Below are 27,595 nucleotides of genomic sequence, written 5' to 3' on the forward strand. Positions count from 1 at the left end.
ACCAAGGTGGGCCTTGGTGTCGGGGGGTCCAAGACCATCCTCCAAATTATTTGCTCTGATCCCAGGATTAATTGGTTTGCTGTTCTGTTGAAATCCCACTGGAGATGAAAACATAGGCCTAGGAAATGATAGCCTGGTAAATGAACCTTGTCAGGGTCTCAGCTGGAGCTCGAGGGAGGGCAGACCGGGCCCCTTCTCCCTCTGTAGCTGCAGCACTGCGAGGTGACTGCTTGGCCTTGTGTACTCTCCTCTTCAAGAGGACTTCTAAGCCCCTCTTTTCCCTTCTCTGGTGCTTGGTTCTCCTGCTTGGACAGCCTCCTCTCTCCTTTCCTTTCCCACTCATGAAGCCAGTTGGCCGGGCCAGCTCATGGGTCTCATTACATTGGGCATCAGCACCGTGGATGTGTGGTCCCTGAGCAGAGGTTGTCCCCCATCATTGGCCCTGTTTCTCCCAAAGCCTTGGACTAAACTAGAGAGGACGTGAGGACGAGTGTTTGTTCCTGAATGGACCAGCTGGGGCTACGAGAAATTGGGTATGGTCGGCTCTACCGGTTTTATGGACTGCTCCTGAGGCGGGCTCTCCCAGGAGGATGTTAAGATCCCCAGAGTCTCCAAAGGTACTTTTTGCTTCTAGGGAGGAAACTCTCTTGTCACAGGGCATGGTTACCCTCACAATCCTCTGGTTTTAAAAATACTAATTGTTGCCTTTCCTTGTAGTAAAGAGCTAATAGATAGATAATGGGGCCACCTGCTGTTCATCAGTTGGATCCCCTTATATCTATTAAGGATGTAGCCTAAGGGGCTGTCTCCCTCCTCTAGTCCCATCTCTTCACCTTCAATTGGGCTTTACTAAGAAAGTCTCAGAACGCAAGCAGTGCAGGGGACTTGATTTAGCAAGTTGTGCCCAATTTATATGTGTTGATTATATTTTAAACAAAACAATTTGCTTTAACAGTGCCTTAAAAAGAGTATTCTGAGGACTTTTCATAAAGTGTGATTTAGGGTTCTTTTTTTTTTGATACTAGATCTTGTAGATAGAAATATAACAGTGCCATAAAAGAGAGAAGGTGCAAGGTGTTTAAATATATATTTGCTCCCTGGCTCACCTCTTGTTCATCATTCTCATTGTGAGAATTAATTGCGAATTTCCCTTTCCTTGCGTCATGCAGTTCTGCCAGCTCCAAATAGGAGAGCTGCACGTGAGCCCTGCGTAGGGGGATGAGGTCCTCTACCCTTGGACAGAAGGGAGAAGAAAGCTGCCCTGAAGGGGGAGCTGGGTGGAGTTGAGAGGAACGCAGTCCCTGGTTGGCATTTGAGAACTTGCGTAGCGAGAGACATTTATAGGAGAAATAAGGTAACTCGGTTCATACCAGAAGGGCTGGGCCAGGCTCATGGAGCAAACCCAGGGCTTGTCCTGTCGGCAGATTCTGTGGTAAAGCAAAGCCTGCTGGGTGCAGAGATGCAGGAGACATGAGGCCGAGTTTAGAAGGCCACAGCATCAACAGGTTCCCGTGTACTCATGGTTACAGCTTGTGCCCAGAAATCATGGTCCTGTGATAGGTTATTAGGTTAAAAGTCATCCTTAGCTCACTCGGTCAGGGAGCTAAATCCTTTCCCTTGATACTGGTCCATGACTTCACCATTTACCCAGAGGAACTGAGAGAAAGTGGCCCTGGGCGTCTTTCATCTTCCCAGGATGAGATTCCAATCTTTCTAACAAAATCAAGGGTACTTGGAGGCTGACAGGGTCAGTGCCTGCTTCCGAGTGGCTCATAATAAACTCACTGAGATACTCAGAGGGATGTACTGACTTGATCTGAGTCCCTTTCAGAGGCCTAGGGATTTGATTGCATGGACTCTGTTCCTTTGATTTTTTTTTTTTTTTTAAACAACCATGGCCGCCTAACTTCTAAGGGAAAACAAGTGGAACTAGTGAGCTCTCAGAGCGAATCCTTTGGTTTCATCATGCCTGAGCTGGATGCGTTCATCAAAGGGCAGGAGATGCCCACGCACACTGAAGCCAGAATGTAGGCCCTGCTCCTGCCCTCCAAGAACTTACAGTCTAATTAGGGGCTTGTAATGGCAGTAGAGCAGCCACTATTGTTATTCTTTTGATGAATCATTTAAATTCTAGGGTTTAGGTTACTTGAAGAACAGTACTATTGACTTTCCCACAGAATCCCATACTTGCTGATATAGAGGAAAAAAATTGAGGAGCATTTACTCTTTGGATTCTCACCCCTGCCCGCTCTGTTTGAGTGAACTGTTTTGGCCAAAGCTTTAATACTTAACTTAACCATAACGTGCAGATGTGCCAACGTCCTACTGCTTTACACTGATCCCCAAAATCATTGTTCCTCCATTAGGCATCTGAACCTTTGTCTAGCTCATTAGGTAGTTCACATCATTGCCACATTTCCATCATGCCACTTAGGAAGTGACTCGGGCATGCCGAACACTGAATAAAACCCCAAGCTGGGGCATTGTCCCAGGCCCACCAGAGTGCTGGCAGGCCCCAGCCTGCCTGGACTCTCACTTAGCCTCAGTCAGTCATAGAGATTGACTGAGCCGTGTGTCCAGCAAATTGGGAGAAAACGTTATAAAATTCCTAATGGAGATGTGCACTTTATGGTATTATTGTTCAAGATGCTCATTTTATATCAGTAAAAAAAAAGGCCTTTGTGCCTGCATTTCAGGAATATCAGGAAGAAGTCAGCAACTCATTAAACGGAAATAGTGTAGCTCCCTGCAGGAACATGAGGCTGTTTTGAGGTCCTGGATGGTCCCCCGTTCTTCATTCTTTGTAGGTTGAATTCAGAAGTCACCTATCTCCGGCCCATCTTCTGACAGCTTCATAGTATACTAGTATCCCTCACAGGACAGGGACAGGAAGGAAATAAATGTCTTGCCACTTGTTTCTAACTAAAAAGGTTGGTGGAAAAAAGCTTAAAACCACGAACTAAAATGTTTCCAAAATTATTTTCAAATGATCTGTGCTTCTTCTTGCCTTGTTATACATGTAACTGTTGTGACTGGCTATAGCTCAGGGAGGGCCTGCCTAAACAGGCCTGGTGTGTTGATGTGTCAGCCTAAGTTCAGTTCAGCAGTTACAGTCCTGCATGTGCTGGGCTGTGCTAGGCAGCTGGGGATAGCCAGAGTCATCAAGTCCCCATCCCAGAGTTGTTCAGAAGTCTAAGTGGGCTCTTTCTTTCCTTTTTTGCTAGGATCATCTAAGTAGAAATACTGTTGGTTCTAAGTGGCTAACCCAGGAAGGGAGGAAAATTTTTTGTCCTAATCTCGATTTTTGAAATAGCTTCTATGTGCCCTCTCCTAGGTATCTAGCCCACAATGGCTCGCTCACAAAAGGTTTGAATGAGCAGATTCTTTGCTTTGGCCTCCTGTGCCAGCCCCCTCCCCACATCCTCTGTACCAGCTCCACATGCCTGGATTCAGACTTGGGGGCCTTTAACAGGCATTCAGTCTGAAAGAAGGTAGAGGGGAGTGTCTCGTGGGGTTAGATAAAACAGGACTGATCCTTCAAAGAAGGAAACTTGCAGAGCTGCACAGTCTGTAGGGAAACATTGAGAAGAAGGGGTGGACATTTGATTCACTGTTAACAATGATAAAGGCCAGATCTTTAAAAAAAAAAAAAAAAAAGTAAAAGGTTGAGGGGCTGGCAGAAACCCAGCATTGCACATTGGCATACTCTATATGCCCTGTTGCCTTTGCCCTTGGGGTCCCTGAGAATCTATTTCTTAGGATGGGGAGGGCAAAAGAGTTTGCCTCAGACAGTGGCTTCTGTTTGAACAGGAAAGAGGGGAGCCCGTGATCCCAGAGGGGACTTCTAACAGAGAAACAGACATACTGTAGCCTCTTGGCTGGCCGCAGCAGAGCTGGCCTAGGCAGGCTCTCAGGTGACATCCAGGGCTGCATGGCCTGCAGCTAAGGCCCCTTCATCTGCCCCAGATTTAGCAAATAAAAATACAGGACACCTGGTTAAATTTGAATTTCAGATAAACAGTGAATAAGTTAGTATAAGTTTGTCCCAGTTTTTTCTAGCTGCCTTATTCAGGCTGGCCTCTGCTGGCATCTGCTGTGTAGAGGCTTCCAGGCTTGGTACAGGCTGCCAGGAACTCTCCAGCTACATTGGATTACCCTGATCTGTTGCACTGTTTGTGCCTCTGTGGGCAGCGGAAATGACAGTGAGATACGTGAAGTCACTGGAGAGAGGGCAGTAAGGGGAATTCAGTTCTGAAGAGCCAGGCAGGCTGACTGAGTTGGATGAGTGTGGGCCCCCGTTGACCTCAGCTGCTGGCTTCTACTGGGTATTTTTCCGTCAGGAATTTCAAATGTGTATTTTATAAAGAGAACAAGGAAGCAAAGTACAGCCTTTTCTCACTTGATCAGTAACTTTGATTAGAGATGCAGGGGGGGAGAATTCTTTGCTTTGTTTGGTTGACTGATTATTTTCCTTTCATCTTTGCTTTGCTGACGTTGTCGCTCTGTGTGCTGTTTGTGGGGAGAAGGGGCAGGTGGGAGAGAGTTGGTATATGTGTTCTCACGTTCCTTCCTGCACAGTAACTTCTGCATTTACTCTGTTTAGGATGGTTCCTTCACCACCACCCCTGTCTGTAGCCAGTAAATTTCCGGAATGTTCTCCCTAAGTGTCTTGTGCCCCCTTTGTTCAGTCCTTCAGTGGAGCAGAAACCTCTCTCGGGCCTCCTTTCCTGGGAATGTCCTTAACTGAGGCACAGCCTGGGGCTCCTCGGAAGGCAGCAGAAGTGCCTCTTCCCAGCCTCTGGGGGTGACTGGGCCTGGCCCCTTCTCCACTCCCTGCAAGGAAGGCTAAGGCCTGCCGGGCCCCTGGGTCCTCGAAGTCCCCACAGGTTTCTGTAAGTACAGGACTCCCATCCCAGCTCTGAAGTCTTGCTGTCCCCTCACCAGCCTCAGAGTTCAGTCCCCTGCCTAGGGATCTGAGGGAGGTCGGTCTGGCTGGAGGTGTGGTGGGACAATACATCCAGAGCATTTTGATGGTGACCCAGCATGTGGCATGCATTCTGGGCCTAGGAGCTGTTGGAGCTCTGTGACCATTGACACTGGGCTCTCAGTGGAAAGCATTTTAAGTGGGGGTCAGTAGCCAGTTATTGGCCTTGGGAAGGGGATGCAAGATTGTTTCGATGGTGGGAGAGACTTGGGCCTGGTCACAGAACAGATGTCCCCTGCTCTCTTGGGCAGTATCTGCCTGTGTTTCTGACCAGGAAGCGTTTTCAGGGTCTGGGATTTGGGCTTCTGCCTAGGGATGTGCACATGGCTGAGGAGGTAGGGGGTCTTCATTTCTCTCCACCTGGGAGACCTGGCCCTAACGAGAAGCCCGGGAGAGACAGGCTCCAGCTGCCTGGTGGCAGGGGTACTCTCTCCTTGAAGGAGCCACGTGGAAGAGCTTCAGCCCATTCCCTTTGCCTGGGGGCCCTCAGCTTGTTTTGGCCCCTGTGACCTATGCGAGGCCACTTCCTGATGAATCACCTGGAAATCTGGGCCTCAGACAAGTGCCCATGTAGGGCCCACCCCATGTAGGGCTCAGTGGTCTCTTCCACGCTCTGCAGCACCTCCTGGAGCAGGGGCTGGCAAGAGCCGGTGGCTGGAGAGGGGAAGCTGTCGAGGGGCTGGCGGCAGGTGGAGAGCTGGCTGCTGCAGTAAAGCGTAGCCCCATTTACCCAGATCTCAGAGCTAGAGGCTTTTCAGCGGAGTCCTAGTTAAAACCTTTAAAATGCCACCCACGAGGAAAGAGGACAAGGTTAGGGCCACTGGTCACCCCAAATGAGGGGTGCTTTAGCCATTCCCTTGGAACAGCCAGATTTCCATAGAAGCCCTGGGAAGCACACAGCCACAGAGAAGTATGAGGACTGATGGTGGGCAATGAGGCCCCAGAGCCCAGGAGAGCTGCATGCTGGCGGTGCTGTTGCTGGCGTAAGACGTTTTCCTCAGGGAGGTCGGCTGGAGAGCCCCTCTGCCCAGTTGATGCAAATGCCTCCCCCCAAACAGTGCCGGCCCGGAGGCATCACCCTCACAACCCGGCTGACCCTCTTGCACTCAGAGTGGATCCCTGGGTGAGCTTTCATACTGGTCAGCCACACACATCAGCTGGCTTGTATTTTTAGGAAAATTATATCAAACCCAAAAGGGCATTTTGATTCCCTAAATATGAATGTTTGGGATGTGGCCCTCTGGTGGCCGGCAGTGATTATTAGTTTTAGAAATCATAAAAGGCCTAAGAAAGATTTCGAGACTTCTTTGAAAACTAAATTCTGAAAGGAAAGAGCTCAGCAACAGTGGGGGTCAGGGGGAGGAAAAGGAAATGAATATTGGGGGACCAGCCCAAGACTGAAGGCTCTCCAAGCACAGAGCCCTGAATGGAACAAGCCCACCAGGCCTCTGGGCCTGGCATTTTCAAGAGACACCACAAGCCTTGGAGCTGGCCTGAAAGTTGGGCTAAAATCCCCATTTCACCATCTGGTAATCATGTGACTGATTGCAAGTCGTTTGACTGCTTGGAACTAGATTGCTCAGTTGTAAAGCAGGGATACCAATCATATTCCATCAGGCTAATGGGAATATGAAGTTAATTTATAGAAATCACCTACCTATTGCCTGACATACTGTTGGCCCTCAATAAAGGTTAATTTTGGCCACCCTACTCCCAGCGTTGTTTAGATGGGTCTCTAGGGCTATAGGTATGTCCTCTACCATTTGGCTTCTGCACTTTACAACAGGTTTTTCACATGGGTGCAGGGTGGACTCAATTACCCCCACCCCAGGGATGGCAATCTTTTTGTTTTTTGCAAGAGACAAATTCAGGTTAAAATTAGTAAGCCAAAAAATTTGCTACAAGGGGACCAACCTTGGCATGTCAAATTCAAGTTGTGATTCCTGTTGATTCAGTGACCGCTGAAAGAAGAATGCAGTTCAACAAATGTTTGAGCATCTATCCTGTGCCAGGCATTGTTCTAGGACACAGTGGTGAAATGAATTGACATCCCTGCCTTCAAGAAGCTTACCTTTTACTGAGGCGAGACCAACAGCAAAGGGCCTTTTCCTAGGTGAGACCGAGTTGCAGTTCCTGCTTTTGTAAGCTCATGGTGTGGTGTGGTCCGTGGGGAGAAGAGATAAGCAGGTGTGTGCGTGTGCACAGACACTATAATAAAATAGGAAGCCTTAGGAAATGCCACAAGAAAGGGCTAGATAAAGAAGATCAGATTTCCTGTGGCTGGGGGATGCGGGAGCCATCTGCACCTGGCCAGGATCCAGACCGAAGACGGGTGGGTGGGTTGGGGGGCCGGCGTGGTTTGGGTATGGCCACCCATCCATCCCAGAATGATATAATGAGCTCCACTCCAGCTCCCCACTCGGCCCCAGCAGTCTCATGCAGCTGTTAATCTCTCCTATGACCTTGAAGCTGGGGAAACAGCAGGACTCAGGTGAGTTGAGGGGCCTTGGAGCCAGGTGGAGAACTGCCAGAGGTCACAGGCCTCATGTGCAGCCCTTCCTGGCTGAGCAGAAACCTGATTGTGGGGCATCCACCTTGTCCAAGAGGTGAGTATGTGGGGTTTGCACCTGGGGTGTGTGGTCCATCAGGCAGAGTGACAACAGGTGGTCTCATTTGGGGACACACACTTGTCTTACAAATCAATAACTGTAAAGCTGTCTGTTGACCTTAGGCAGTGAATTCAAGCAAAGGGCTGATGGCCTGCTTATATATTCATGAGTCTACCCAGGATAAAAAAACTCTTTAAAATCCTTTTACAACATGAAAGATTATTTTTAAGAACCCTAAATCAGCATTACCTTTATCAAGAAAAGCCAGATTTTGTGCTGTGCACAGCCTTAGTCAACACATCTTTCTCAAGCTTATAGCCCCAGCTCTGCCATTCTCAACCCTGGATACCTATTAGGATCACCTGGGGAGCTCTTAAAAATACTGGCTTCCAAGCCCCTGCCCCCTGAATTTCTGACTTAATTGGTCTGGGGAGGGGCCTGGGTGCTGACTGGTTTTTTAAAGTTCCCCAGGTGATTTTCACGTCCTGGGTCAAGAACAGGGTCAAGACCATCGTTCTGACTGGAAGCAAGGAGTGAAGAAGGCCCCTCTAAATGTGGACTCCCTTCACCTTCCTCAGCACGGACTTTTAATAAATCATAGATTGTCAGAGATGCACTAAATAGGAAGATGAAAATTCTAACTAGTTAGGAAAAATATGTGCATACCTAGGGCCCATTGGGTCAACTTGCCCATTGTGTACCCACCAAGGTCAAAGCTAGTTGTCTAGGATGGTTTTTGATGTTGATGGTTAATCAGTAAAAATGGCACCAGTTGAAATGCATTACTGTGGGGGGCGGTGAGGGGGTGGCAGGGACGGCAGCGTCCATCTCCCAGGAAATCACAAGTGAATGACCATCTGACAACTCTGGCCGAATCCCTGGGCCCTCATCAGGGGTGTTCTTTCCTAGTGTCCTCCGGCCCCCAGCCTTCCCACGTCCACCTTTGGCAGGTACAGGCCTTGCCGGGCTTGTCCTGAGCCTCTCCAGCACTCAGTGCTGCTGCTAACAAAGCTCACTGGGAGTGAGGACTTGATTCCCGCTCCACGCGAAGCCCCTCGGACTTCCTACTGTAGGGCTCCATACCCTGGGGACTCGCACCCAGCCCGAGGGACCGCGTCTGGAGGGCAGACTCCCTTTGGATCCAGCACCTTCCCCACTTTAGCACAAATGCATTCCGGATGGCAGGTGTCATCTTGCAGCTGAACCCTGGGTGACCACTGGCAGAAGATCCTTTGGGATATATATTAAGGAGGTCAGTAGCTTATTTCAGGTGTCTGGTAAAGGGGCAAGAAGATGATGGGGGAGACCATCTCTCTGGGCTTCTGGGATCCTCTGGACGTTTGCCCTGTCGAAGCCCGAGTTGTGATGAATGCAAATGACCAAATCCAACTCTCTTTGGGTTTCCACCTTCTGATCCCGAGCAAGCCTTCCCCGCAACTCCTCCTAATGCCCTAACTTTTTTGTTTGTTTGTTAATAAATTTTAGTGCCAGCCCTTACTAAAAAGCATTGCCTTAAATAGTCAAGGATGAGTTGGTTTCTTCCCCCACCCCCACCTTTCTTTTCTGGTAGCTAAAGAGCTGGGGGAAGGGTGGGGGCGGAATATATATATATATATATATATATATATATATATATATACACACACACACACACATATATTTGCAGAGCAATATTAATGTCCTCTGAAATGCTTCTTTCACAAGTTCCCTCTCTCGATCATCAAAACACTCATTGAGAAGAATTATCCATTTGGCAGATGATGAAACTAAGGCACACAGGCCTGAGGTCATGAGGTAGGTGGTGCAGAGCCAGGTCCAGGCCTCCTTTGACTCTTATCCTTCCCACTCCCTCCATGTGTCTAGGGCTGGACCCAATTTGGGGGATGGGGTGGGGGAAGCTGAGCTTTTAAAGCAGTTCCATGATTCTAGGTCCCCTGGCCCCAGCTCCAGTATCAGGTCAGAGGCTCCTGAGCTCCAAAAGCTGCCATTAAGGAATGCACTGTGGAGTTCAAAATCGAGCAGAATGACCATGTTTCTCCTCTATTTTTTTCAAGAAAGACAAAAAGGTTTACAGGAAAGTTAGAAAAACTGAAGGTGTATTTAAAAGTGAAAAGCTGTGGGTAGGAGGAACAATGGGTTTGGCTCCTTGGTCTCTTGAGAGCACATAGGCTGAGTCATCAGGGTGAAGAGCACATGGTCATGCCTGTGACTACAGGACGGAATTTCTGTTAGAATCACTGCTTCAGTTTGTGTTGATGCAGCAGGAATGAGCTCAAGCCACCCTCGTTTTTGAATCTTTTCCAAGCTTTGGTGGAGGGATCAAGGGTTGATGGAGATTTATTTTCTTTATGAGAAGAGGAAGAGGGGGAAAAAAGTGAAATCTCACTCTTTTTATCAGATAGTGACTACCGATTATAATTCTACTTTTTGCCTTGGCTGCCAGGAAGCTCCAAGCTAACACATGGCACTCTCCTGCCTTAAATGTTTGTTTATCTCTTTTTGCCTTTATTCTAACTGTGCTATTTCATACATCCCACTCCATCATTACCCCAGCCAGAGGAAGTCATCCCTTTTCTGAACCCATGTAGCATTTTATCCAGGGATTTCTGCCTTTGGGCCTTGGGTTGTGGCTGTCGTGGTCGTTACCTCCTCTGAGGAACTATATGCTACTTGAGGACAGTGATCGTGCCCTGTCCTTCTGTGTATTCTCCAAAACAGCCAGGCTGTGTCTAATACATTATTAATACCTACAATTACTTGTGGCATGAATGTTGGCTAAAAAGACTTTTTTAAAAAAAGCAAGTCTAACCGTGAAGAAAAAGGAACCAGGAGTTGTTCCTTTAACAATGAAAATATCTTAATCATCAAACATGTTTCCCTTTTGCTTTAGCTGCCAGTAGCTTCAAGGTACTTCAGTGTTCAACTGCTGTAACACTGTCCGGATAGAAGGACCAGGCTTGCAATAGACACACTTATGTGGTTTGCAAGGCTCAAGAGAAATCTCAGTTTCCTTGGTCCTGGTTGCTTGCAGAGGTTGTAGTCAGCCTCTGGCTTCCCAGACCTTTCCAGTGCCAGACACCTCCATTGTTGCCCTTCCCCCTACACTGTATACAGGGTTTTGTGTCTGCTCCCCACTTCCTCGCTACCATCAAGTCTGTGCGCCCCGTTGTGGGCAGGGACCCAGCCTCCATCATTTGCAGCCCTGGGCCTCTGCATGGCGCTGGCCCAGGACAGCCATCGGTCGGGGAGGATGTTTGCCCAGGCTTGTCATCACTGCCTCAAACCCTCGGAGCCACATCCAGAGGAGGAAGCTCGCCGAGTTCTGGTATCGTTGCTGCAGCTGGTGTTGTGAATCAGGCCGACGAGCAGCGCATCCTCTTACCCGGCTATTTCACGACACCAGGGTTGCATCATACCCATCCTCTCCAGGCGAGCCTCGTGGGACCGGGGCGGATGTGGACGTGGGGATGGGGCGGGGGTTGGTGTGGGGGTGGGCAGTCTGCGTGTGAAAGATTGTTCTCTTTAGCCCACTGGGTCTCAGCCTGACTGCCCCTCAGTTCCACCTGGGGAGATTTCTAAGAATACTGATGCCGGCCCCTCACCCCCTTTTCGGCCCCAGGCCCATAGCATCTCCAGCGGGGGAGTCAGCATTTGTCAGAGGCTCCAGTGAGATGATTGAGTGTTGTGTGCAGTCAGGGGTGAGCCCGAGGGCTCAGAGCTGTGGAGTCGTCTGTTCTGCCTGACTGTCACCGGAGCCCCTCCCGGCCCTCCCTGGCCCTGTTCTTTCTTCCTGGCACTGCTCACCACCCCACTATGCCCCCCACCAGGTTTCCAGAAACAGATGAGATCTGATTCCCCAGGACAAAGGCCAGTCTCCTACCCTGGCATTCAAGGCCCTCCTTGCCATGTGTCCCTACTCAGAAATGACACCACATTTACCCCATAGAGTCCTCTCTGTTCCCCTCTTCTCTCTAACTCCTGTCCTACATGAATCCGTGTGCTGGTTCCATCGGCTCTGCCTTCAGAATATATCTCAACTCCCAACACTTCTCACGACCCTACCATCCACATCTACTCCCCAGCCCGGCCACCACCTTCATGCACCCACAGTGGCCCCATTAGTCTTGCTTTGCCCTTGCCTCCCTCCACCCAATCTCCAAATGACACAATGACCAAAGTGAACTTTGAAAAATATAAATCTGACCATCACATAATAGAACGTGCAACTTCTAACCCTGGCTTATAAGGCCTGGTGTCCCCCCTTCCATGTCTCAAACCCATCTCCTCAGTCCCTTGGCTCCTGCCATCCTGGCCTCCTTGCCATCTTGAATCCTCAACCACACTCCTACCCCAGAGCCTTTGCACATGCTCTCTCCTCTTTCTGGAACCCCTGTGCTCACACCTGCTCACTTATGGGTATCTCCTCCTTATTGTTGGATCTCAGCTCAAATTTCTCATTCTCAGAGAGGCCTAAATGCCCCTCCTTTAAAAAAAAAAAAAAAAGGCTTTGTTTTCTTCATAGCACTTATCACTGAATGTACCATGATGATTGCTTGTTTACTGCTTGTCTGTCTCTTCCACTAGAATGTGAGCTCCAGGAGGGCAGGGCCTTTGTCTTGTTCCCCGTGGTGCCTTCCTTGCCTAGCACAGGGTATGGTATGCAGTAGGCACTCAATAAATGTGAGTGACTGAAGAAACAATCGGACCCCTTTCAGCCTTATCTCCCACCATTTCTTCCCTCCCCCGCCCACCATGGCACCGTGAGCTCCAGTCCCACCACCTGGTCCCTCCCACTGACCGCGCCTTCCCAAGCCCCATGCCCCAGACCCCCCTCCATCCTTGCCTATGTCTCCCCTCGAGGCTCCCCCTCCTCCAGGGCAGCCTCCCTCCTCTGCTAGCCAGTTGCTGCGATCTCCTTGCTGGTTAGTCTGCCAGGCTAGGCTGTGAGTTCCAGTCCTGTTGCATAAAGGCTTAGGTGCCTCAGTGGCTGTGAAGACAGCAGGCCCTTCTGTCCTCACCATTTCGGCCCCCTGTGCCTGGGGTTTTCCCTTCCAGGGAGTTTCCTGAGTCTTTCTGTTCCTTTAACACCCCATTCTTCTTCCTCCGAGAACCAGGAGAGGCCAGGGGCCCTAAGTCACCCAGCCAGGGGCTCTTGAGTGAGTGAGAGCCAGCACTGATGTAGGTGTCATTTCTATTCGGCTGCTAAGTGGGGGCTGAGGGGCCTGAGGGAAGGACTTGCTCAGAGCCCTGGAGAAACTGACAACTGAGATGGGAGCCTGACAGCCCCTGAGGCCAAATCCCAGGGTTTCACTCAGGGTTCCTCCAACTTCCACTCCTGGTCTCAGACCTGACAGGCTCTGGGCAACCTGGCAGCTGAAGCCCTGGAAGGCAGGAGTCGTGTGTGACCCACATGGTGCCCCCATCAAGAAGAGTGCCTCTGTGAGCATTTCTCAAAGGGATGGACTTCCATCCAAGGGCAGGAAGCCTCTTTCTTTGGCGTCTGTGCTTTGGGACAAGGAGTTCCAACAGTCCCTTCAACTGTCCTATTGATAAGCCTTTTGAGGGGTCCTGCTTAAATCCCCCCACCCAGAGACATACAGGTATGGGGGTGCAGGAAAGGCTTCTCAAAAAAGCAAATGCTCCCCTCCAGGGCTGGGAGGGAACTTGGAGCTGACCCAGGCCTGGGGATTGCAGAGGGGGAGGAAGTGGCTTGCTCAAGGTCATCCAGCAAAGCTGTGGGCCCTCACTCTGCTGGGGCCCCAGTGCTGCTGGAAACCAGCCTTGGTCCCTCTGGCCACTTCCTCTCCTAAGATCTTAATCACGAATTTTCCACAGCTGCTCTGGGGACAGTGTATGTAGGGACGGCTAAGGGGGTGTTGGGCAGCTGTGATTTTCACCCGTCAAGTGGCAGTTAAAGATGGAGAGGGCGATAAGGTCTGTAAGCTCTACCCCGAGGCCCCGTGGGAGGGAAGGAGTAATTGGCAGATGGGGCGGGGCGCTGCAGGGAAGGTGGAAAGCTGACCACAGCTGTGGTCCTGGCTCTGGAGTCCTCACCTTGGAGCCTTCCCCCCTGCTGGCAGCTGGCTTGGGGTTGGGGACACCGTCCTGCAGAAGCCTCTCTGAGGAGGGGCCAGACGTCCTGGAGAGGGAGTAGGCAAGTCTGGGGGTCTGGGGAGCCCCGAGAAGAGTCTTTTAAAGAAGTGAACTCATAGTAAATATATCAACTTTGCAAAACAGTGCACAGTGATCATAATCTTTTGGGTTTGTCATCGAGGACCAGCCGTCCTCAGCTCACCCCTGTGCCTGGTTGAGCTGGGAGGACCCCGAGGACCTACCCTTTGTCCCCATCCCCACCCCCTGGGTAGTTCTGTCAGCCAAGGGTTTCTATGGCAGCCTCTCTTTGGTTCTGGCTTCCCTTCCTTACTCATTCAACAAGCGTTTAATGAGGACCTGCTCTGTGCTGTTCTAACTGCTTGGGAATATCAGTGAACAAGATGGGCCCAGATCCCTGCCCCCGTGGACTGGTCTTCTAGCAAGTTGGATGAACTTTATGCCCCCCTTTCCAGGAAAATGCACTTAGGTATGAAAACTTGTCTACAAATTTGTGGGGCTCCTGGACCCCCATTGAAGCACCCTCATCTTAGAGGGTCGTGATTCCCTAACGCAGCTTGTTACCCTGACACGGTCTGAGCATTTCCTCCTGTCCTGGGCCCCTCTGGACCAGGAGTGAGGGGGCAGCAGAAGCCAGCCAGGCCCCCCACAAGTTCTCAGTCCACTGGTGCTGACTTGCTGATGGACATCATGGAGCCCCGGGGGGCTCTGAGCATCTCAGAGCTGGTCTCTGGGGACGTAGGTGAGCTTTGAGAGCGCAGCTCAGGTCCGAGAGGCAGGGCAGGGAGGTAGAGAAAGTGTGTCCCTCACGAGGGCCAGAGCCTGGGCATAAGCCAAGCTTAGAAGCCTGTGGCTGGTGGTGGCCTTGAGGCCTCCATCCATCCCCTGCCTTCAGAAGAGCAGCTTGTCCTCCAAGACTCCGGTCAGGGGTCTGTCCTGTCCCTGGTTGTCCCCACCCTGACCCTCCTCTATGTGCATCTCTCCCATCGCCGCCCTCTTCACACAGTGGGGCTGGTCTCTTTCCAGGTCCGTTTCCCCCACTAACTCAGCAGCCCTGTGAACGTAGTCCTGTGCCCGCCGTCTGTGTTCCTGCCTCCTGTCTCCACCCAAGACATGGTCGATGGTCAATAAGGTTTGTTAGTTGAATGGCTGAAAGATGCAAAACCCAGCAGGGATAACAAAGAGATGAGCAGTTTTCCTGTGAGCTTTAGGCCACCCACCCCCAGGAAGCAGACTTTGAGACAAAGGTGAGCCTGCAGGGCACTCACCAGTAGAGCTCTTGGGGTCAGTACCTCTGGCGAGAAGAGAAGGAAGCAGGACAGGACAGAGGGAGGAGTGGGCTGCTGTGTAGACAAAGCCTCAGCTGACGCTGGGGACTTCTGGAGGTGAGATGGCTCCTCAGATCTGAGGGCAGGGCATCAAGCCTTTGCATCCCACACCTATCATTGGATGAGAGCTCCATGGGGGAACTCGGTCATAGGCAAGGCCATTGCCATAGGAGCTGACACTGAGACCCCTCGCAGCAGCTGGGGGTTGTCCTTCTTTTCTGGTGGCACATCAGGTGGCCACCACACTACCTCTCTCATAGTAAGAGAGACTAACCTTTTATGTGTGTGTGTGTGTGTGTGTGTGTGTGTGTGTATCTTTTTAAATGTCATACCATTCATCTATTCGAACATACTAAATAAACAAAATATAAAACTAAATACCATATACTGAAACAAGAGGTTTTTGAACCTGCGTGGAGGGGGTCCTCAGGCCATCAGGCTGTCTCTGGGGACCCTCGTAAGGTCCCTAAGGATCCTCTTGGTGAGTACTCCTTCCTAGGGTCTGGCTGCTGATGTCCACTGCCCCCAAACTCAGAAGAGCCTCTCTAGGACCCAGGGGCTGGGCATGCCCCCCTCCTCTGCCGACCCAGCCCTGGCTCCCAGTCCAAGGCCATGTTGCTATCTCTGAGATCAGGTGGTGGGCAGGACAGCATCAGGCACGTGCTCTGCCTCCCACCCTGTCCAGGGACCTTGCTCGCCAGCTGTGGGCGGTTTGGGCCAACCTCTCCGCCTCCTCCCTGCTGTGGCCCCAGCCTATATAGCCACCCTGCGTGTCCCCGCCGACCCTGGCCCCCTCTCCCGACACCCAGAGCCACGATGGCAGAGCTGCCAGTGTTGGAGACGCCCAGAGACCCTGCTCTGTGCAGTGGGCGCTTCACCATCAGCACATTGCTGGGGGGCGATGAGCCCCCCCCACCGGCTGCCTATGACAACAGCCACCCCAGCCACCTGACCCACGGCAGCACCTTCTACATGCGCACCTTTGGCTACAACACTATCGATGTGGTGCCTGCCTACGAGCACTATGCCAACAGCACCCTGCCCGGCGAGCCCCGAAAGGTCCGGCCCACGCTGGCCGACCTGCACTCCTTCCTCAAGGTAAACACCGTCCCAGAGGAGTGGGCCTTCCTGCTGTGTGACCTTGGCCAGTTACCTAACCTCTCTGAGCCTTGGCTCTGTCATCTGTGTCATGGGGACAAACAGGTGTCTTCCTCATGGGTTGAGAGGCCCACATGGAATGCGGGTATGGGAGCTGTAAAGCTCTGGGCACATGTAATATTCATTGCCCAGTCATTGGCGACCCAGTCAAGCAATCTAGGGTTGCCCAGAGAGGTAATGAGCTCCCAGTCAGTGGAAGTTTACAGAGTTTAAACTCACCTAAAGGAGATGGGGAGAGGAGGGTAAGAAAGGTCTGCAGCAGAGACGGGGCTTGCTGGTTTGCTACTTGGGAGGCTGGATGGTGGAGGGTGGGGAGGCGGGGGAGCTGGATTGTCATGACCCCTGCCTGCCTGACCCGCGGTCTCTGCGCTCCCAGCAGGAAGGCAGCCACCTGCATGCTCTGGCCTTTGACAGCCGGCCCAGCCATGAGATGACCGATGGGCTGGTGGAGGATGAGGCAGGTACCAACGGCGAGAAGAACCCTGAGGAGCCTGTGCGCTTTGGCTGGGTCAAGGGGGTGATGGTGAGTGGGGCGTGGATGGGATGTCGGGTAGGGCGACAGAGCTCCATTCAGGCTCAGCTTGGGCTCTCGGGCCTTAGTAGTCAAGGCAGACCCAAGACTCAGCCCGGGCCTCAGTTTCCCCATCTGCCTAGTGACCTCAAATTTTCTCTGCTTTTGTACTTCCTGACCTCCATTTACCCCCCAGCCTGAGACCTAACCCTGGGGAAGATCTCTGTTTGTCTGCTCAGTCATCATGTGACCTTGGACAAGTTACTTAACCTGTCTATGCCTTACTTTCCTCGTCTATGAAATGATGAGCATTCAATGAATTAATAGATGTAAAGCCCTTGGATGAATGCCTACCTTGGAGTTTTTGAGAGAAACTGTGTTTCCCCCAAAGAGCCACCAGAGGGCAGTACTAAACACAAATCTACAACATTGTTTTCTCATTCTCCACGATGGGAAGGAGAAGGTTTGCTGTTTTAGGCCCCAAGATAGCAAACAATCTAATGTACTTGGCTTTGGAAGACATTATGGCACTTTACAGAGGGGATCGCATGAGATCTAGGAGAAAGCTTCCCGCTCTGGGAGGCAGGAAGCCGGGGTTCTGACCTTAACTCTGCCAACAGCTTGCTTGGCTGTGCCTCTTTCTCCATCTGAACGGTCAACCCCCCTCTAGCTCCAGAGGCCCGTAATCCGGAGTCTGGGTCTCCCTCCCTCACTGTGGTGGCCAGAGCCTGATGTGGGCCCATTCAGTACCTCAGAGCATATGGAGGGCCTTAGAAATTTCCCAGGCCTAAAATTTTGAATCACTGTATTATACACCTGAAGCTAATATAATATTGTAAATCAACTATACCTCAATTTTTTTTAATAAATTAAATACAAAAAATGTTTAAAGACTTAAAAAAAAAAAAGAAAAGAAAAGAGAAAGAAAAAAGAAATCCCCCTGGGCTTGTAAATGCCACATGTCCCCCACCCCAAGACATGGCTGGGGCCAAAGACCACACCAGCCCCTCCCACATGGGATTCCAGCCTCAGCTATGGCGTCTGGCTTTGCTTTAAATTCGTAAGCTGAAGTCAAAGCCACCTGAGCCCTGATTTCTGCTTGTATGTAGGGCATTGGCTCAGCTGGCATTTGCTGAGTTCCCCCTGAATGCCAGGCTCTGGGCCAACAGCTGGCCACTGGGCCATGACTGGGGCTGGCAGACACAGGACCCTGGGCTTGGAGCAGGGTGAGGGGTGATAATGCTTGCTGCCCATCCTCAGGCCTCAGTGGAAGGAGGGTAGGAGAGTGCTGGGAGGGACAGGTGGGTCTCTGGGTACCCCTCCCCTCCCTGCCCCACAGAACCAGAGAGGCTCTGAAGTGGGCACCCACTAAAGTGGGTGAAGCAAGGAAAGAGCCCAGGTGTCCCCTAGGTGCCCAATGCCATGCCAAGATTGGGGACAGGGACTTATGTGCTTGACCTTGGGGGTACTCAGCCCCCACCCCAGGTGGCCTCTGACCCCCCTCTCCTCCCAGATCCGTTGCATGCTCAATATCTGGGGTGTGATCCTCTATCTGCGGCTCCCCTGGATTACCGCCCAGGCAGGCATTGGTGAGTGCTGCCTCTGGGGGGCAGGGGTAAGGTGCGCCCGGGTCCTGGTCCTCCCAGGCTCCACGGGAGCAATCTTGAACTTGGGTTACAGAGCCCACGGGTTACAGAGGTCAGGGTAGTGTGGCCAAGGAGCACTGGACGTGGAGTCAGCAGGCCTGGGGGCTCTCCCTGGCTCAGTTTGCCCTCAGTAAGTCACTTAACCTCTTGGAGCCAAATTTCTTCTGCAGAGCATCTGGGTTAGGAACTCACACTGTGGACAGACCAGCTGCTAGCTCTGTACCATGCTGTGTGACCTTGGACAAGTTTTTTACCTCTCTGAGCCTTGGTTTCCTCATCAGTTAAATGGGGGCAATAACTGTCCCCACCTCACAGATCTATTGTGGGGTTCCTCTGATGCACATAAAACAGCACAGGGTTTGTCACCCAGAGGTGCTCATCAAGTGGTAACTATTACTTTATTTTTTTATTATTAAGAGAGGATACCTACCCTTCCATACGTAATGATCTTTTACATGTTGGCTTATCAGCTCCCTGGCTATTTAGAATATACCAGGAGGTAGACAGAGACCCATTTTTCAGATGAGAAAAGTGAGGCTCAGAGAAGGAAAGTGACTTAAGTCATGTGGTGAATCAGTTGGCTGATTCAGGTTCCTCAAATGGCTCCTTCTGAGAAATGCCCTGACTGAGTTTTGGGGCGATCACCTCCCCACCCACCCCCACAGTCCTGACCTGGATCATCATCCTGCTCTCGGTCATGGTGACCTCCATCACGGGCCTCTCCATCTCGGCCATCTCCACCAACGGCAAGGTCAAGTCAGGTGGGCCCTCCCCCAGCCCCAAGGTCCTCCTCATGTAGGTCCCCGAGTCTTCACCCCGGGAACGGGTCTCTGAACCACTCCCTACCCTCCACCCCCACCCAGACGGGGACACCCCAGGCAGCCCCTGTTGATTCCAGATGTAGGCTTCAGGCAGGCTTTCCACACCTATGCGATGGGATGGCCTTGGTTGTCTCCTGCTCCATGAACCCCCTGGGCCCCATGCTCACCCCCTCCCAGCCTCAGCTCTGCCTGCCCCAAGTCCACCCCAGCCAGCTGACTCCTCTGGTTTCATGGCTCCTGGCTCTGTCCCCAATAGGTGGCACCTACTTCCTCATCTCCCGGAGTCTTGGCCCAGAGCTAGGGGGCTCCATCGGCCTTATCTTTGCCTTCGCCAATGCTGTGGGTGTGGCCATGCACACTGTGGGCTTCGCAGAGACCGTGCAGGACTTGCTCCAGGTGAGGTAGGGGCTGGACCCCGGGCAGACGGAGCCCTGGCCGCCTGCCGCATTCTCCTCCACACCTTCTGGGCCAGGCCTTCCTGCCCCTCTACCCAATTTGGGCTTTAGGGACCAAAGCCACAGTCCAATCATTGTGGGTGACTCTGATGATCTCTTCAAATAAAGACTGTACCCAGAAGTCTCCTTCAGGGATGCGTGTTGCCTTTAGGGCCAAATTGTCCAGACCCATGCAGTAGCTGCTTTGGAGGACTTGTGGGCAGGGGAGGGGTTTGAGTTTGTGTTTTCCTATGAGAGGGCAACCATAAATGAGGTAAATCACAGTGGAGGAGCCTGGCGGGGTGGGCTGTTCAGAGGCGGCATGCAACCTGGCCTGTCACCTCCCCCAGGAGTACGGCTCACCCATCGTGGACCCCACCAACGACATCCGCATCATTGGCGTGGTCACCGTCACTGTGCTGCTGGCCATCTCCCTGGCTGGCATGGAGTGGGAGTCCAAGGTGAGGACAGGATGTTGGGGAGGGATGTGGGCATGGTCGAGTGCAGAAGCGGGAATCGCGGGACCTGGTCCCGGTCTTGGTTCTGCCTCTTGTGCGTGTCAGATGAGCTTTAAGTTCTGCTGCTGTGACACAGACCCTAAGGAAGGGGGCCTTAAGCCAGAATCGTTCATTTCTTTCTCATGGAAGAGTCCAGGGTGTGTGTGTGTGTGTGTGTGTGTGTGTGTGTGTGTGTGTGTGTGTGTGTGTGTGTGTGTGTGTGTGTGTGTGTGTGTGTGTGTGTGTGTGTGTGTGTCCGTCCCCTGGGGACCAGGTATTCAGGCGCCTTCCATCCTGTGGCCTCTCTACCCCTGGGGTGTGGCCCTCATCCACCTGGCCCATGACGGCCCCCACCTCCATGTCCACAGCCCAGTCAGCAGGAAGGGGACAGGGGGTGGAAAGGAGAGAATCCCCTTCCCCTTTCCTTTTCTGTCCCAGCCTGGAAGTTGTGCATATTCCTTCTGCTCACTTCCCGTTGGCCGGAATGGGGTCCATGGCCACACCTCACTGTAAGGGGGGCTGGGGAAATGTGGTCTTCATCTGAACCTATCCCAAGCCCCGAGTCAGAGGTTCAGCATGAAATAAGGGAAGAGATGTTGGGCCACAGCTGGCAGCCTTGACCAGCACAGCCCTGGCCCCGGCTGCCCCGCCTCTCATCCCCTGGCTCTGACCTCCAGCTCCACCACCTCCCCACTCTTCCTTGAATGCACCAAGCTTATGCCCCCATCATTCTGCTGCTCCATTATCCTCCTCCTTTAGGACCCCTGAAGACACCTTCTCAGGCCACCCTGCTAAAGTAGCCTCAACCCAGTCCCTGGGACACCCCCTGTTCTTACTCTAGATTCATCCTCCTTATTTATCAGCAAGACAGGAGCCTTGCTATGTCGCCAGCTCCTAGAACAGAGCCTGTGGAGTAATGCGTGTTGAATGAATGAATGAATGAATGAATGGGAGAGTAAGGGACCTGGGGCAAGCTCTTTCCTGCTGGGGCTCCCTGAAAAGGCAGAGCCAGACCGTCTGACCTCCAGGCTCCCTTCCTCCCAGGCCCAGGTGCTCTTCTTCCTCGTCATCATGGTCTCTTTTGCCAACTACCTGGTTGGGACACTGATCCCCCCCTCTGAGGACAAGGCCTCCAAAGGCTTCTTCAGCTACCGGGGTATGTGCAGGTTGGGACCACTGCCTGTGGCTCTGGGGACAGGGACAGTCTGCCCACCAATCTGGCCCATTACGTGGGCACCAGTGTTACCGAACCAAACTTGGGTCCACTTACCCGTGCACAGTAAAGCCAATCTACTGACACTGGGTTGTGGTGAAGGAAAGTGCAGCGTTTATTTCAGGGTCAAGGAAGGAGTCCAGGGCAGTGAGTGCTTAAAAGACCCAAACTCCCTGACAGCTTTCAGGGAAAGATTTATAAAGATAGAGTGAGGGAGGGGGGTGTGGGGGGTGTGATCAGCTGGTGGACATTCTTCTGATTGGCTGGTGGTGAGGTAATCGGGAGTCAACATCATCAGCCTTCTGGTTCCAGCTGGTCTGGGGTCTACGTGCTTGTGGGCAGCACGCAGTTAACTTCTCCCACCTGATGCGGGTTTCAGTAGCTGCAAAACAGCTCAAAGGATTTGGCCCAGAATATTATCTATAGCCCTTGAGGAGGAACTAAAAGTCCTTGACTTTGTTTAATGGTTAAGCTACTATTATTTTGTCTTGCTTGACTGTTTTCTTCCTGCATGTTCTCACTTCTCTGATTAAATGTATTCTTTGACTAAAGCTTATCTACAGACAAAAGGCAGGCAGAGGACATGGGTGGGGGTCAATTCTGGGAAGGCCCCGTAGGGTCCTGCTCGGTTACGTGGGGAGGCTGGCACCCACGACCCCCACAGCCAGGAGCTGCCATGGGAGCCTCCTGCCTGCCCGGCTGGGCCCAGAGAGGGGGCCCAGGCCTTCCAGGAGGCCCTGACTCAGGCCTTGTTTTTCCAGCGGACATTTTTGCCCAGAACTTGGTGCCTGACTGGCGGGGTGTGGACGGCAGCTTCTTCGGGATGTTTTCCATCTTCTTCCCCTCGGCCACGGGCATCCTGGCGGGAGCCAACATCTCCGGGGACCTCAAGGTGAGCAAGACACCCAGCCCTCCTGCTTCCTGGCCCTGTCCTACCAGGATGTCCCACTGGGCACTGAGCAGAGCCCTGAGACCCCAGGGCCAGAGCTTCTAAACTTCTGTGCGACTCAATCCAAGCCAACCCCAATCCATCCCATTCATCCCACTCCATTCTGAGGTTGTTGATTGGCACCACTGCACTCTAGGCCTGAGGGCCACCCCCAAATGGGCTAGTCTCCTCCCTCGATCCTGGGACTCCCAGCCTAAGGGGAAGACTGACCCAGCTTGACCTTCCAAAACTCATACGGGATCAGGCACATCCTCTCAGGGCTCTCCGTCGTCTTGATGTGGGCAGGCTCCTTGGCTCGGCATGTGAAGCCCCAGCCCCACGGGAACTGTTGCTGTTGCCATGACCCTTGCCCCAGCCCTGAGGATCTACTGCTTTGCCCCTGTTGCCCTGTCCCTCCTCCACACCTTTGCCTCTGCTGTGCTCTCTACCTGGGACTCGCTATCCTCATTTCTTTACCTTGCAAAGTTCTGTTCCTCCTGCAAATTAAAGCCTCCATCCTTATACCTCTCCCAGCCCTTTTGTCAGAGTCTTGGTTCCCCTAATTTAGTGATGTCAGGCCACTTATGTCTCTGCCCCACCGCATCTGGAGAACTGGGGCCTACCTCTGTGTCCCTATTCCCGGCTCAGGGTCTGATGCGTCCTAGGTGCTTGGTGCCTGTGTGTTGAGTGAACAGTGGTGGGATGTGGAAAATGGGAAGTGTTAGAGCAGAAGCACAGTGCGCACAAGTTGGGGAGAAGTGCAGACTGAGGTGGCAGGGGCTCCAGCAAAACTTCTGGCTGGAGGTGGGGCTGAAGCTGGGCTCTGAGAGACGAGAAACCCAGTGGAATCTTTGCCAGAGGGAGGTTATCAAAGGAGCTGGTACACAAGTGGGGATGAACAGTGAGAAGCCTGGCTCTGGGCTGGGGACCTTCACCCTCCATCTACAGTCCTGCTCGAAAGGTGCTCCTTGATGCGTTTTCTTAAATGAATTAAGAATTGTGCATTGGAGGCAATCTCGAATTGCAGCGTGGCTCTAGCAGGACCTGGAAATCGGAGGGAGGCCGTGTTTGCCTGGCTCCTCTCCCTTCTCTGGGGAGCGGCCAGCAGGGGCCTGGTCTGCCTGCCCCGAGTTCTCTTCAGAGCTTGGGCTTGTGCTCAGGTGGCCTGGTTCCCCTCCCAGCCCCGTTATAGATCATCATAGCCTGGGGATTTATCTAGATGCTTTATCAAGCTTCTTAGGTTACCAACCGGCCCAGTGTGCAGGCATCAGGGCCAGGCAGCTGTCTCAGAGCTGGGGGCAGGGGCAGGCATCTTCTTCTGTCTTAAATGCCCTCAAGCCCTAAAGGGACACTTTTCTCCTAGATCTGGCCCCTTGCCCATCCAGTGGGACAGTAAGTCCTCAGCAAAGAGCAGCTCCCGTTCATGGGGACTTTATGCAAGTCCCTTAAAACCTCTCTGGACCTCAGCTTCCCCCGTTGTAAACTGGGACTCATGCAGCCCTGGCTTCCCAGGGCAGGGAGCAAGGATTCAACGCACTAATTTACATAAAGTGCTTACAACAGTGCCCAGCCCAGAGGAAGTGCTAAAGGCTGGTTGTCAAGGTCAATGTCATTTTTACCATGTGGCCGGCTCGGTGCCTCCTTCTTTAAAAATAATATCTGTGGGACAGCTGTAAGCTTCTACCATCATCACCCCCATGTTACAGAGGAGCAAACCAAGCTCAGAGAGGGTCAGGGGCTTGCCCAGGGTCCCACACACAGGTGTCAGAGGGCCTGGAATTCAAGTTTCTAAAACCAAGAGACCTCAACTTTATCACAGCAACTCCATCATTCAACCAATATTTTTTGAGCACTTGCTTTGAGCTTTGAGGCCAGTGTCTTGTGGATGCAGCAGTAAACAACAGAGACACAAATTCCTGCCCTCATGGAGCTGACATGCTAGTGAGAGAGACAATCAACAAATAAATAAGTAAAATCTGTAGTTTGCCTGACGGTGGTTGAGCGATGGGGAGAAAAATCAAGCAGGGAAGTGGTGGGGAGGCAATCCCTGGGTCAGGGGTGCAGAAGCACGGTGTGAATTTACACAAGGTGACCAGAGACTCCTGAGAAGGTGACAGGTGAGCCGAGACCTAAAGGGGTGATGACAAAGTTGTCATGGTTACTGTTAATCCTTTACGTCCCCCAACCCTTTAGTGCTTACAGAGCAGTCTCGTGACCATGATCTCATGTTGGTTTAATCTTCACAACCACCCTGTTCTAAGGCCAAGAAAAGCATTATTAACTCAATTTGCTGATGGGGGGATGGGTGCTCAGAGTCAAGGGACTTCCTAGTGACTGCCGTGGGATCTGTGCCAGGCTGGTGTTGTCCCAGGTTGTGTCACAATACAGTCCCCACCCCTAACCGCTCACATTTACAGGCGCTTGCTACATGCCAGGCTACTTTCTTATTTCACAGACAGCAGGGGAGAGGCACTGAGGCTCAGAGAGGTTAAAGGGTTTGTTCCAAGGCACACAGCCAGGAAGAGATAAGCAAGATGTGGACCCAGATATGCCTGATTTGTGAGTTGGGCTCTGAGATTTCACGCCAAGACGTGAGGGTAGGATGGAAGCCCGGTGTATTCATTTCCTGTGGCTGCTATAACACGTTACCGCAAACTTGGTGGCTGAAGACAACGGAAACTTATTCTCACACAGTCTAGAAGCCAGAAGTCCAAAAAAGGTGCCAGTAGAGCCATGCTCCCTCTGAAGGCTCTAGGGAAGATTACTTCCTTGCCTCTTCCAACTTCTGGTAGCTTCCAACAATCCTGAGCATTCCTTGGCTTGTAGCTTCATCCCTCCAATCTCTACCTGTGTCTTCATGTGGCCTTCTTTCCTCTGTGTGTCCTCTCCTCTCCAAGGACACCAGTCATTGGATTTAGGGCCCACCTAATCCAGTATGACCTCATCTTAACTAATTACATTTGCAAAGATGCTATTCCCAAACAAGGTCATACTCTGAGGTTCTGGATAAATGTGAATTTGGGGAGACATTATTCCACCCACCATAGGTGAGCTGGGAGGTTGACCTGGTCTGTCGGCCTTGGGACCAGGGACTCAGGGCAGGGCTGGCTGGCCCATGGTTGCAGGGCCCCCAGAGCAGAGACCTCAGCAGCCCAGGGTGCTCCAGAGCCTCCAGCCTCCCTCCAGCTCTGCTCCCACTTCTCTCTGACCCGCCGCGCCCTTCCTCCCACCCCGGTGCCTTCAGAGCCACATAAATCGTCCCCTCCACCCTGAGGCCTTCCGGCGTTCCTGGCAGTGTCTCCCCAACCTGGTTCCCCAGTGCACTGTGATCCTCTCTGCGGCGGGCACCATCTGCCCTGTGTTGGCAGGATCCCACCTGTCCTCCTCCACTTGGGCCAGGGCTCCTTAAGGGCAGGTTCACGGCCTGGTCATTACAGATTGACCATGGGTTCCAGCACAGGCCTCCGAGTGTCTGAGGCAGAGAGCTGGACCATGACCAGCTTTGCTTCGACTTGCCAATGAATTTGAACAGTGTCATGGTCCCTCCAAGCTCTGTCACCTGTGATTCTTCCTGCCAGCTGAGCGGTGAGCAGAATGGCCCAGAAAAGGCTGGCAGGTTTACGAATTTACTTCCTATGGCTGACGTGACCTTCCCCTCCAAGCTAGTCTGTGCCTGGATGGGAAACTTGCCATAAAAATCCCAGCCTGCGTTACTCCACCCAGGATCAGCACCCCCGGGGGGCCTGAGGCTGTGGACCTTGGCGTGGTCAGGACCGAGCCGCTGGGGCTCAGTGAGCTGGGCCTTGCTCACAGCTCCCTGGCCTCAGTTTCGCCACCAGCCACTTCTCAGGAAGCTATGTTTGAGAAAGTGCCTGGAAGAATGAAGCACATGACGTGGCTGTGAAGGTCTGCTACTACTGCCAGGAAAGCATCAGCAGAGTTCTTTCTCGAAGAGGAAGGAGAGAGTTTGGGGCTTGTCTATATATTGATTGCTGTGGAACCAGACAAATCAACTGGTGCATAATAGTGACTGCACGCAGTGTGCCCAGCTGGTGAGCTGGGCCCTGGTCTAGGAGCTTGACAAGGATTAATTGGTTTCACCAGCATCCCTGTGAGGCTGGAGGGGCTGAAGCATGGGAGGACATGCACGCTGCCCAGCGATCACCTGGATTTGACCCCAGGCAGGCTGACTTGGGAGCCCTCCACCTCACCCCACCCTTTACAGCCCCCAGAGCAAGCGTCAGCCAGGTGTCCTCGGGGACCAGGCCTGGGGCTGCTTGGAGTTCCTTGGTTTCACCAGCATCCCTGTGAGGCTGGAGGGGCTGAAGCATGGGAGGACATGCACGCTGCCCAGCGATCACCTGGATTTGACCCCAGGCAGGCTGACTTGGGAGCCCTCCACCTCACCCCACCCTTTACAGCCCCCAGAGCAAGCGTCAGCCAGGTGTCCTCGGGGACCAGGCCTGGGGCTGCTTGGAGTTCCTCTCTCTGCCTTGGGCTCCCAGGGCCCTGAATATGGTCTCAGCCATCCCCTTGGTTCTGTCCTGTCCCCCTCTGTGGGTCCTCAGTCTCAAGGTGCCTTCCTCTCAATGCCCCAGGGAAGGGGGTTCTGGCGGATCAAGGTCAGTGTTTGCTGCCCCACCCTCAGCCTGACAAAGACAGGGCCTGGGAGGAGGCCCAGGGGCTGCCTGATGCCCTCTCTCCCTCCCTCCTCCAGGACCCTGCTGTAGCCATCCCCAAGGGAACGCTCATGGCCATTTTCTGGACCACCATTTCCTACCTCGCCATCTCGGCCACCATTGGTAAGCTGCCAACCCTGGAGGGGTCACAGGGTGCCGTCTGGCTCTCTAACAAGGATGGCTGGGCCGGGAGGACATGGCAACCCCAGGAAGTGGAGCCTTGAACTTTATTTTGGGGGGCACCTTGGCGGGTAGTTTGTGGTGGAGATGGGGGATCACCCCAGGCTCCTCTGGTCCCTTCAAACCTCAGGTTACAGATTCCATGGTATGAAAATCCTATAGGAAAAGTCATGTTCCAACTCCAGGAATAATGATCAAAACAATGATGAGGAGGAGGAGGAAGATGACTCTAGCAACTGACTTATCACCATGTGCCCAGCCCTTTACATGCCTTATTGCATTTAATCTGGTCACTATCATTTCTGCCACTTGACGGAGGAGAAAACAAGGGCTTAGCGAGGTTAAGCGACCTGCCCAAGGTCACAGAGCCTGAGCGGTAGAGGTGGGCTTCGGACCAGGCCTGGGCTGCTGACACTCGCCTCTCACTGAGATCCTCACACAGGCTCTTGCTCCCAATAGCCACATCGTGAGGTGAGCTGCTCGCAGGTGGCCAAGG

The 27,595-nt window shown here is 52.6% G+C and overlaps 1 protein-coding gene across 4 annotated transcripts in view; it reads left to right on the top strand.

The window, feature by feature from the left end:
- Positions 1 to 15,848: 15,848 nt before the first annotated feature.
- The window catches only part of SLC12A3 (solute carrier family 12 member 3), a 37,371-nt gene continuing 25,624 nt past the window's right edge, over positions 15,849 to 27,595 (top strand). For 2 of the 4 annotated variants that reach the window (XM_060083372.1, XM_060083374.1), the window contains exons 1-9: positions 15,849 to 16,130; positions 16,567 to 16,713; positions 18,215 to 18,290; positions 19,013 to 19,108; positions 19,425 to 19,564; positions 19,953 to 20,063; positions 21,144 to 21,255; positions 22,074 to 22,204; positions 26,958 to 27,042. In XM_060083372.1, the coding sequence (XP_059939355.1) occupies positions 15,849 to 16,130; positions 16,567 to 16,713; positions 18,215 to 18,290; positions 19,013 to 19,108; positions 19,425 to 19,564; positions 19,953 to 20,063; positions 21,144 to 21,255; positions 22,074 to 22,204; positions 26,958 to 27,042 (1,180 nt within the window). The remainder of the gene's footprint in view (positions 16,131 to 16,566; positions 16,714 to 18,214; positions 18,291 to 19,012; positions 19,109 to 19,424; positions 19,565 to 19,952; positions 20,064 to 21,143; positions 21,256 to 22,073; positions 22,205 to 26,957; positions 27,043 to 27,595) is intronic. The other 2 variants (XM_060083373.1, XM_060083375.1) reach the window with 1 other exon arrangement.

Source organism: Mesoplodon densirostris, chromosome 19, assembly GCF_025265405.1.
Source record: "Mesoplodon densirostris isolate mMesDen1 chromosome 19, mMesDen1 primary haplotype, whole genome shotgun sequence".
In the NCBI taxonomy this organism is placed as follows: Eukaryota; Metazoa; Chordata; class Mammalia; order Artiodactyla; family Ziphiidae; genus Mesoplodon; species Mesoplodon densirostris.